Below are 12,058 nucleotides of genomic sequence, written 5' to 3'. Positions count from 1 at the left end.
GTGTCATTACTTTGGCTCATTTTACTAAATTGATTAATTTGATTTAAAGCTATTACAACATCCATTGTTTTCAATGTAGAATTTCAAATTAAGAATCAATGCTGTCCTTCTTCATTCCCGAATTCTTCTCTAATCAACAGGGCGAAATCTGTTCATATAACTTAAAGTGGCAATGTTTTGAAATTTATCCATTTCTGCGGTTTCATTTCATTTGGGCTTTTAATGCTTTTTTTGCGTGAAAGTGTGGCTCGAAACTCTGTGGGGACAGTTCCGTATTGTTGTGTACATTATATTTTAACTCCAGAAAATTGTCCACAGTTTAAATTACAGACTGTGTTTGCTGCTTCATTTACCATTTGTTGGAATTGAATTGCTACGTCCCCAGCCGTTGCTACTAGTCCCTCATCTGAACATCGGCACATCTGACCGTTGACCTACAGCAAAGTCACATGACCACATCATTGTGTGGGATAAGTCCTAACATTTCACTAGCAAAACATATCACTGGTAGATGGGTATAAGATTTTTATATGGAACTGGCATATGCTACCAGAATTCATTGTATCCTATTTCGTCCGCCCCATATTACATGATTGATTGACACGGCTTTGAATATTAACAGCAGACTTCACTAGAATCGTTGATATCTAGACTGGAGATGTAATAAGAGGTGTCTCTGTAGAAATCAGTGTATAAATATATCACTTAACTATCACTGGCTGCTATGATGTCTGTCACAGGGAATTCTTGTCTTTATTTATATGTTCCGGTGTGTTGGGAATTCATCCCATTTTTTACGATCCCAACATTTATCCAAACCAGCGTATCATAACTTTTTTATTGTTTTTTGTTTTTTTGATAATTCATTGAGCAGCAGGTCTGTTGCGAGACGGCCCATACACATTTTTGATAACGTTCAATAACCTCTATAGAAAAGCACGTTTGACTTTCATGTGTGCATGGGATAGCTAACAGTATCTATTCAATAACGTCCAATGTACAGGGCATTCATTTCCAATTAAAATACAAATAGAGGATTCAGTGACTAACACTGTAATTGTATCAACTAAAAGGACAAGACGCTAGATCAGGTTTGTGTCAGGTTAAGATCAGGTAAGATCAGGTTTGTGTCAGGAAGATCAGGTTAGATCAGGTTTGTGTCAGGTTAAGATCAGGTTAGATCAGGTTTGTGTCGGGAAGATCAGGTTAGATCAGGTTAAGATCAGGTTTGTGTCAGGTTAGATCAGGTTTGTGTCAGGTTAAGATCAGATTATGATGAGATTTGTATCAGGTTAAGATCGGGTTTGTTTCAGGTTAAAATCGAGTTTGTTTCAGGTTAAGATCAAGTTTGTGTCAGGTTAAGATCGGGTTTGTGTCAGGTTAAGATCAAGGTTGTTTCGGGTTAAGATAAATTAAGTTTGTTTCAGGTTAAGATATATTAGGTTTGTTTCGGGTTAAGATATTGATAGATTAGGTTTGTTTCAGGTTAAGATAGACCAGGTCTGTTTTGGGTTAAGATAGACCAGGTCTGTTTTGGGTTAAGATAGACCGGGTCTGTTTTGGGTTAAGTTAGATTAGGTCTGTTTTGGGTTAAGAGGGGGTGGGTTTGTTTTGGGTTAAGATAGACCGGGTCTGTTTTGAGTTAAGATAGACCAGGGCTGTTTTGGGTTAAGATGGACCAGGTCTGTTTTGAGGTAAGATAGACCAGGTCTGTTTTGGGGTAAGATAGACCAGGGCTGTTTTGAGTTAAGATAGACCAGTTCTATTTTGGGTTAAGATAGACCGGGTCTGTTTTGAGTTAAGATAGACCAGGCCTGTTTTGGGTTAAGATGGACCAGGTCTGTTTTGAGGTAAGATAGACCAGGTCTGTTTTGGGGTAAGATAGACCAGGGCTGTTTTGAGTTAAGATAGACCAGTTCTATTTTGGGTTAAGATAGACCGGGTCTGTTTTGAGTTAAGATAGACCAGTTCTATTTTGGGTTAAGATAGACTAGGTCTGTTTTGAGTTAAGATAGACCAGGGCTGTTTTGGGTTAAGATGGACCAGGTCTGTTTTGAGGTAAGATAGACCAGGTCTGTTCTGGGTTAAGATAGACCAGGTATGTTTTGGGTTAAGATAGACTAGGTCTGTTTTAGGTTAAGATAGACCAGGTCTGTTTTGTGTTAAGATAGATTAGGTTTGTTTTGGGTTAAGATAGATTAGGTTTGTTTTATGTTAAGATAGATTAGATCTATGTCTTATTAAGATATATGAGGTTTTGGTAGATACATCAGAATCTGATATCTCCTTTACCTGATTATAATTCAAGCCTGGGCTGACCCACTTCCTGATCCAGATCAGTTTCAATTTTTTTGTATGTAATCTCTTGAGATGTCGAGTTAGGACCAGTGTACTGGTCTGTGTGATCAGTGAGTGTAGTTGATACTCCAGCCACTGTGTGATGTTCTTACCTCACTAAGCAACTGTACTCACAGTTCTGGGGGAAAGATAAACAAAATTTGAAGGCTAAATGGATGAATTTTAAAATACCTTTGCCTAGGTGTTACTGTAACCCTTTTACTCACAGAATCTAAAAGTAACTACCAAAATGACACTTACGTTGGATCACTGTACAATTGTTTACCTCGATTTTACATGGCTGTAATTGCGCTAAAACATTTGACCTTGCCTATAGGATTATAAACCGAACTCGTTTCTCACTCGCTCCTACCAGTTCGTGTGTGCAAAACATAACCGTCATTAATCCTATACTGGAGCAGTTTCTGCAGCAGAAACATCCACCTCCTTCTCCCGGATATCTTCACACCAACCGAGAGCGCCCAGATAACAAATATTAATATGGGTATATAGGAGCAAGATCTTCTTCCTTGGCACTTGTACACCAGGGTTAGGTCAGCGAGGGTGGGCGCATTTGGTTGAAAACCGTGTCATCACTCTGGAGCTCAGTGTGATTATGCAGATAATGCTAGGCTAATGGGCCCCTCCTTGAAGGGGGCGACTTACAAAGCTATCATGCTTTAGGCCATTCAGCAGCTCTCTATCACACTAATTAAAATCTAAATTGAGGGATTTCTAATCATTAAAGATTGCAAGAATATTGATTTTATTGGGATAGAGTTGGTCGTGATTTTCTGCTCATTTGTGGTAAAGGTAATCGGGTATGAAAACGGTAGAAGAAATGGAAGAAGGGTAGATTAGTGATCGGCATGTATTTGAAGGTCATGCATTTTCAATGAGACAAATTGGAAAAGGGGAAAGAGATAAATCCGGTTTGTCGCTTCCTGATTTGCCAATATTTAGGATATTAGAGCTGTTGTACTGGGTCGGTCGGGGAAAAATATCAGTGACCAAAAATAAATTTTCTCTTTTATATTTATCAAAACCTTTAAAAATATGTCAATTAGGACAAAAACATGATTAAGCCTTCAGAAATAAAAAATACTTTAGGGGAAAATAATACTTTAGAAATGTATTTCATAAGTTTACCAGAATTAACACAACAAAATAATTTGTTTAGGGGGAAATTAAGTTAATGTAAATAGGTAAATATAACAAGTAACAAAATGTACAATTATTGAGGTTAAAAATTAGGATCAAGTTAAATCATTCTGATAAAAATAAAAACAAGTTAAATTATTATAATACAAAAATTTGGAACATGTTAATATCAAACGTTAAGATTAAGTTAATATTATGATCAGGAATATTAGGAAAGTTTTTCTTGTCTTCAACATCCTTCGTCTCAGACTAGAAGATTATCTTTTATCCTCAACATCTTCTTATTGAAACAAGTGCTTATGAATCTTACGATATGGAGAGCCTCTGTGAACAGTTTGACCGTAATCGTAAAAATGGACCCTAAGCATGCCACGACCGCATAAATACATTTACATCAGCGAGTACACTGCACGATCCTGGGAATTCAACATTTTCCTACCAAAGTAGGACTCCCTAGTTTATGTGGAAATCGAATGCACATATTCGAAATTAATCCCTCTTTTTTTAGGGTATCTTTTAAAGACGGTGATAAATTTCAAATTATTTTTGCTTGTGGCCTTTGTGGGAAATTTCCTGCAAGATATTGTATCAATTTATAAAGCAATTTGCTTGAAAATCGTAAATTACGAATAGAAACTTAACAAACTACAGACCCATATTTAAACACCACTAAAGCTAGTGGGGAGTGATTTAGACGATTCATTAACATAGCAAGCACACGTTGGGGGATTTCTTGTATTGTAATCACTGGCGAGCTAACGGTAGACAATGGTGGCGAGGCATGCAATACGATGCAAGATGCACTAACTTTGCAGAAATAAATTGAAGAAAACTGGCCTCCGTTCTGACCCAACTCGTTTCCTGATTGTAGAGTTTTGTTAGGAGGGGAAGAATTAAAATATCAAATGATGTTTTATTTTCAGAGGTAGGCCTAAGCTATATTCCTAGAGCGGTTTAGAGGTTTTGTGTATTCCAGGTCCGTGATCGATGCTCGTAAGACTGTTTGGCTGTGGCAGAGCTGACTTCTCATTGTTTAGTTGATTTTTTAATCTGTTTATGAATGAGAAAAAAAATGTATGGCTGAATTAGTTTGATCTAGAATTTATAGAGATTAAAAAAATATTTTCAATTTTATTTTATTTGTTCAGTTCATTTTTGTCGATCTAAACTGTATTTGAATTATTGACACAAAAAGTGAAAAAATTAAATGCAATAATTGAATCAGGATTTTATGAAGTGATGTTTAAATCATTTACAGCCGAGGCTGAGATTTCAAACAAATTAACACTTCAAAAAGACGTCAGAAATCGTCTAAAAAGTTAATTTATTCATTGTCATGGAGAAGTGGATTGATTTTGATTGATAACTGGAAAGAGTTCCGTCACTGTGGCATCCCTGATTTTGTATTCTTGACGCTTCAGCTCTAGCTCGACTAACAGAGGTCTCACATAGCATTTAATAGTTCAGTTCTTAGCTGAAAGTATTTTCCGTAGTAGGCACCTCACTATTACCAGACATTGTAAAATAATTCATTATGAGAAATTTCCTCAGATTTGATATTGGTTGTGGAGTTGAAAGAGTTGGTCTGCGAGACATCTGTTTGCCGTCCATGTTCACAAGCTTCCCGGGAATTCTGTATAATTGATATGTTGTTGAATTTCATTTTTTCTGTAACCACAAACTGATTTCAAGTGGAGCAATGTATTGAATGGGTGGCATTTTCACTATAACAGAGAGAGGCTAACTAAGATCTGCCTGAATCAGAGACTGCAGTTTTATTATCAGCAAATACTTCAAATCAGGATATGTTGTGAAAATTTCAGATTTTAGTTTGTATTGAATAAGTTGTTTCGTTATTATAAACCAGTTTTTCATGGGTGAAAATACTTTCCAGAATCATTGTAATTTTTGTTGATGTTTGTTTATTTTGTTTGTTGCAGTGGAACAAGAGAATGACCTGCTGCTCTGTGGTGAGTGTCAGACGAGCTTTCCTCTACAGGATATCCTCAAATTCATACGCCACAAGGTCAACAAGTGCAGTAAGAAAATTGTTGATGTGTTGGATTCACCAGAGTATGAGGACGGTCCCCACTCTGACTCGGAACACTGCGGGAGTATCACCTCCAAAAGGACTAGCATCTCCGCCCCCATCTCTCTCAAAGAGGCCATCGAAAACAACAAATCGCCACGCTCCTCCCTCGACTCGCTCGGCTCTCTGAAGGATGTGAGAATCAAAGAGGAGAATGGTCACAGCCCCATGGAAGAGGACAAGCTCTTCGAACAGAAGTTATCCCGGTCACCTCTCAAGCCCCGCAAGGTGGTGGATGCTGAATCTAACACGACCAATACAGGTAGGTGATACGTCTGTTAAAACACATCTGTTCCCACAGTTCAGGATTGGAAACAATGCATTTCCATGGCAACGACAAAAAATGGGCAAATCGTATTTCTGCAATGAAAGCAATCCATTTCCATGTCAGCAAAAAACAGACAATGCATAGATCTACATTGAAAATGCAATGAAGTTCAATGAATTTGTTTTTATTCTGATCCTGGTAACAGCTGCTGAGAAAGGGTAGAAGAGAGTTTTCTTGTACAACTTCGGTAAAGTGTCAGAAATGCTGGAGATGACTTGTTATCAAGAACACGATTTGCCTAGGTGTTGAAATTTAATCACTGAACATCTTTGTTTAAAATTAATTGTGCCCAATTTCCATATTTGTTTCCATTTTCTATGTTTCAAACAATTGTTTGGGATAAGAACTTTTGAAAGTACAAGCCATAAACATCAAAGAAATAAGTTAAAGCAAGGTGAACGTGGTAGATGTTTGACTATTATTTGGAAGACCTTATTATGAATATGACAAAACACCTGTTATTTGGAAGCAGCTAGAGATTGTGGTTGAGATAGTCTAGCTGTTTATGTGGTGGACGAGGTTTCAGTATCAAGAACACTGCCACACTTTCATCCAATTGTGTTCAATGTCTGTGTGCTAAAGTAATTTCGGCTGAAATAAAATTGAACTTAATCATTTACAACAACAAGTTTTAAAGTTCAAAACTATTGCTGACAAGTGTACTTGTACAGTATTGACAACTGTCTCGCTGTGTGGTGTCTTCCTTCAAATGTAGGTTAATTGGAGACTCCCAAAAAAATTCAATTTGTAATTATTTTTGGTAAAAGTTCAGACATCTGCCATCGTTTCATTACCTGTCATGTCTTATTTTGAATATATAATTAAATTGTTCGCCATTTTGAAAAGGATGAGAATGAGTGAGAGAGATGATAGTAGGAAGGCTTGGGACACCAGAAGTTGGCCTTTCTGATTGGTGGACTTATTTAAAGCCAAGGTAAGTGTTCCAGGCAGGTAAGTGGGAGTATTTATTTATAGTGACCTTTCCTCATTTCCGAAGAAATATCAGTATTGTTGAAGCTACATCACTATAGTACTTACATAATTATTGGAGTCTACTTGAAGAGCCAGGCAGTTAGATTACCTTCAGTGAAACCTGTATAAACCGGACATAAAGCAGGCATCAAAGTGAAACATGTCTAAACCGGACATAAAACAGGCATCACAATGAAACATGTCTAAACCGGACATAAAACAGGACAAAACAGGCATCACAGTGAAACCTGTGTAAACCAGACATAAAACAGGCATCACAATGAAACATGTCTAAATTGGACATAAAACAGGCATCACAGTGAAACCTGTCTAAACAGGACATAACATAAGACATTACTGAGATCAAGTCTTTCTGTCCAAGTGGTCAGGTTTTATGATCAAACAGTTCTGGAATGAAATTCTTCCGTTTCTATATGATGGTCTGATTATACAAGTTGTCAGTTTATCCAAAGTTCAGTTAAGGCAGAGTCTGTTGTATATAAAATTGTCTTCATTAAAAGGTAAGATAAAAAATGTGTTCACTATTGCTATATGATTTCAAGCTCTTTAAAAATTGATTACTAAAAAGAGCATTCTGTCAATACTTGTTGAAGGTCTGCAGCTTATTTCACGAGTGAGACGTAGAAATTATTTATACGTAAAAGACAGATATACATCGTGATAGCCGCCGCCGCTCACATTTCTGGTGTCCTGACGATCTAGAGATGTAGTAAATCATATGACTCGGGGATAGCCAGCCAGCGTGTCCCATGTCATGTGGGACCTGTGATCTGATCACTCAATATTCTTATGAACCTGTCGGTATATCTTGCCATTGATGAAAGCCATCATCATCATAGGGAAGAAAGTGTGATGTGGCGGAGGGATGAGTTAGAGAAGGGGGAATCACTGTGGAAACGTGTTCTCTGTTGCTAGTGTATAGGCTTGACAGTTGTTATCCACACAAATATTAATACTGTACACAGCGATTACATAAAAGCCCCATACTTATTACATGTGCTTGTGTACATTTGGAAAAAATATACAGGGCGTAATGATATAGTCTGGTTCCCATCAGAGTAATGGCCGTCTTTAATTAAACAAACAGAGGTTCACTGGTGTTGGCATGCTCGAGTTACTTCATCCACAGGCCCNGGGGGGGGGGGGGGGGGGGGGGGGGGGGGGGGGGGGCGACAGCGTAGTAGTGGGACTGTATGATCACTCTGGCTTGTGGCCTTGCGAGCTGGCAAGCCACACTCGCCAAATCCATCTACATACCCGGTAAATGGCACCATAGGCCAGATCACTTTTACGGTAGGGAGATGAGGGTCCTGTAGGCCATACTTAAAATACCAGATAAATAGACTAGACCAGTTCAATGATAAGGGAACAATGACATAGACTAGACTAGTTCAATGGTAAAAGAAATTGGACACAGGTCAGACAGGTCTAATGGTAAGGAAGCTATAGCCTAGGCTAGACCAGTCTAATGGTTAAGAAAATACATAAAAGGCTAGACCTGTCTAATGGTAAGGAAATACAAATAGGCTAGACCAGCCTAATAGTAGGGAAACTATAGCCTAGGCTAGACCAGTCTAATGGTAGGGAAAATATAACAAAGGCTAGACCAGTCTAATGGTAGGGAAACATTAGGTCTTATAGCATCATACATAGCAGGCCACTTGTGTGGAAGTTACACAAACAGCGTAGATGTAATCTGACAAAGTTTCCGGTCAAACCTTTTGTGTAGGTCACGTTATACAGTACTAGGTGGCAGAGCACCTAGTATAACAAGCATCTCCCCAACTCTGATGCTGCGTCATCACATCGTGATCAACGGCCATCACATTTTTTACTTGACCATCGACACATCTTACCTGATTGGTCAAACATCTTGTCGACGTTTTCACTCTCACTTTAAGCAATGTATGTGTGTGCATATGTGTAGACACAAAGCACGCCCAGTTTTCGATAGAGTTTATTAGTAGAAGTCAATACCCCCGCTAAATGTCAAACCCCCTGGCTCTAAGGGCCGCATCTGCCAGGCTAGCCTCTGCCTCGGCTAATTATAACACTGAAACGCAGCCTGTACTGCACATAGCTGTGCATAAGTGTATACAGCTGGTCATACCATCCTAAAGCAAACGTTTACACATGTTATGTAATTAGAAATGTACACTTTTATGTTAATACGAAAGGTGGGAGAGAGGTGAACTGCCCAAGACTTTCAGATGAGTAGAGGCATTTGGCTCACATATTGGATCGCTATACATCAAAGAAGTTCATAATTAAAAGTAATTTCTTGCGAATGGATTTTATATTATTCTCTCAGGAAGAGTGCATGAACATATTCAAACAGATAACCCCACCTGCCTCAAAAAACAAAATGGTCCTGATTTTCAGGCGCAAGATTTTGATGATCTATCTGTTCATGCAGTGTGCTTTGGCTTAGAATAACAATTTGGTGTAGACATCTAAAAGTAAATAAAATAATGTGGACTGAAAAAAACATTTGGGGGGGTGGGGGGGGGGTAGCAATATATCTCAAAGAAGTGTAATCAGATGATAGGGACCGATACTGGAGTAGCAGATAGCACCAGGGCTGAGTGATGCTAGCCAGGGGAAAAGTTTCCGGAGAGTTTTTATGGAGAAGGGGATCAGTTAGAAGCTTGAAGGTGAATCACACTCGCTGAGCCCCCCACACATATGATGTAACTCGGGTTTGGCAAGAGATCGGGGCACAGATACAGACAACTCCCCACAGCCAGACTAGACCAGGTCTTCCCTTTCAATTAGCCTTTTCTCTGTGGACTACATTCTTACAGGTGAAAGGTACTCGGCCCGCACCCACCAAAATTCTTTCTACTCTAAAAGTTCGGTCCTTTATATAGGTATAGTTTGATAGAGGTTGTTGGGGTCAGTGTTTTGGTCAGACAGTTAGTATAAGTTACATGAATATTCTGTATGTAGATTTAGTCTCGCACACCCATTCTTTGTTAGAAAAATCGGCTAGGTGTTTGGTTGTACATGTTAGCGTACCTTATAGAGGTCATCTTGACCTGTTCTTAAGGAAATGTCTATTATAGAATACCTTATAGAGGTCATCTTGACCTGTTCTTAAGGAAATGTCTACTATAGAATACCTTATAGAGGTCATCTTGACCTGTTCTTAAGGAAATGTCTACTATAGAATACCTTATAGAGGTCATCTTGACCTGTTCTTAAGGAAATGTCCATTATAAAATACCTTGTAGAGGTCATCCTGTTCTCAGTGAGCTGTGTATAAATGATATGTAAATATTCATGACCAAGATATTTGGCCTAGATTGGCACTACATGTCAAGTTCTGGGACAAAACACTTGGACCATGGTGTGACCGAATGGTCAGTTACCCTAGTCTGTAGTGACCTTATACCTGAATGACCAGGTGATCTAACGAGTACGTGTCCACGCGTTACCTGAGTGAGTCCGTAAATAACCCAATCATTGCCAGCTCTTATTACAGTCAATAAAGCAGACTACTCGTCTGTTAGGCGTAACACTGGTCATACACTTGCTAAAACCTGTTCTGTGTAACACCTGTCCAGGTAAATATGTAGTGCACAGGTATGTCCAGGTAAAAATCAGGAAAGCTAGTCTACAACAGGTCAGACAAGCCCAATACACATTTTTATATGACCAAATCTCGGCCACACTGACCCATTAGTGTGGGTCATCTGAGGCCAGATAATCCCAATACACATATTCCTATCAGCAGATCTAGTGCCTCACTGACCCTAACAGGTCACCTGAGGCCAGGCGACCCATCTACTGACCAGCCATCTGGTCATACTGACCCTGGTCTAGTTATTAGATCCTGGCTGTGTTGTGAAGCTGGTCATACCTGACACAACTTTGAGATAGGGCCAGTACCTGGCTAAGTCGGGCTGACCTGAATACACATATCTGGTCAGGTCTTTCCTACTTCTAATCAACCTTCCTGGTGGCCAGTCTGTTTGTCCAAGTCTGGCCGCCCTAGTTATATTGACTTTGAGGAGCTGGACTTGATAAAAAGATAACAGATGATGACCGACAGAAAGCAATGCATACTGATAAACACGTTTTAACAACAGAGCATTACAGTAAATCAGAGATGTTTGTTGACAGGATGATGTCATGAGGGGACAGTAAACTGGAGGGTTAGATAAGAGATCTTATGTCAGTAGTTAAGTATACCAGGTGATCAAATATTGATGTTCAACTCCACATCTCTCAATAGTATTTATAATTAGCATCGGTAGTTAGCTGTCAGTGACTGGAAAGACTATCTGGCACTATCACACCCTGTCAAGGAGGTGTCCTTCATTAACCTAAAATCCTTTAATCAGGAAATCTGTCTAGATTGAAATACTAATTAAAATCTGTCTATAGTTCAATGTGCCTATTATTTAAACTGTTTTCAAGGTAACACTGTTTTTACTAATAATTTTTGTCATCTTTGGACATCTCCATGATATAGAAAAATCTGCCACTCAGAAATTGGAGAAGATCTGCTTGAAAATTACTGCAGGCTAACCAATGGGAACCTGTTTTACACAAGAGTTGGCGGTGGCCACTTGACCACGAAGAACAAATTAGGGTTTCTACAGTACACAGGTTGTTTGTCATGTGGTATAATGATCCAAACTGGCCAAGGTCAGTTTGACTAGGTTGGTAATCTGGATCACTGGTCACCTAGAGATAGGGGGTCACCATCACCTGACTTATCGCCTGTATGTTGTCACCGAGCCAGGACGATGTCCAATCGTGTGCGGGACAGTATTACACCATCTGTCACGTAACCAGGACGTATCGCCCAACCTGGTCTGTCGTACCGTGTTTTCTCTCCTGTTTGTCAGTAAATAATACAGCCCTGTGCAAATAATGTAATACACTGATAAAACCCACTGGCCAGTATACAATGCTAATATATGGACAGACCAGGACAGATTTAATTCCACTGTAGAAATTCTGTTACTGGTGGTGGTAATATGACACCTCTTTTCCAAAAGCTGTTATGATGACATGTGTATGGTAGTTTGAAATAAATTTACGACAAATTTCAAAGGTACAAAAGAATGCATGCCTTGATATAGTTCAGGTAATTCTGTTGTTTTTGGGAAGACAACTTTATCTCTACGGTTTTGTAGGTA

General features: G+C 38.9%; 1 protein-coding gene across 1 annotated transcript in view; it reads left to right on the top strand.

Annotated features, from left to right (window-relative positions):
- The window catches only part of LOC110464113 (B-cell lymphoma/leukemia 11A-like), a 112,738-nt gene that overhangs the window by 41,181 nt on the left and 59,499 nt on the right, over nt 1–12,058 (top strand). The window contains exon 2 of the mRNA XM_021519176.1: nt 5,439–5,849. Coding sequence (XP_021374851.1) covers nt 5,439–5,849 — 411 coding nt within the window. The remainder of the gene's footprint in view (nt 1–5,438; nt 5,850–12,058) is intronic.

This window comes from Mizuhopecten yessoensis, unplaced genomic scaffold (assembly GCF_002113885.1).
Source record: "Mizuhopecten yessoensis strain PY_sf001 unplaced genomic scaffold, ASM211388v2 scaffold1527, whole genome shotgun sequence".
NCBI lineage: Eukaryota > Metazoa > Mollusca > Bivalvia > Pectinida > Pectinidae > Mizuhopecten > Mizuhopecten yessoensis.
Note: the sequence above shows the minus strand (reverse complement) of the source record. Positions and strands in the feature narration are given on the sequence as shown.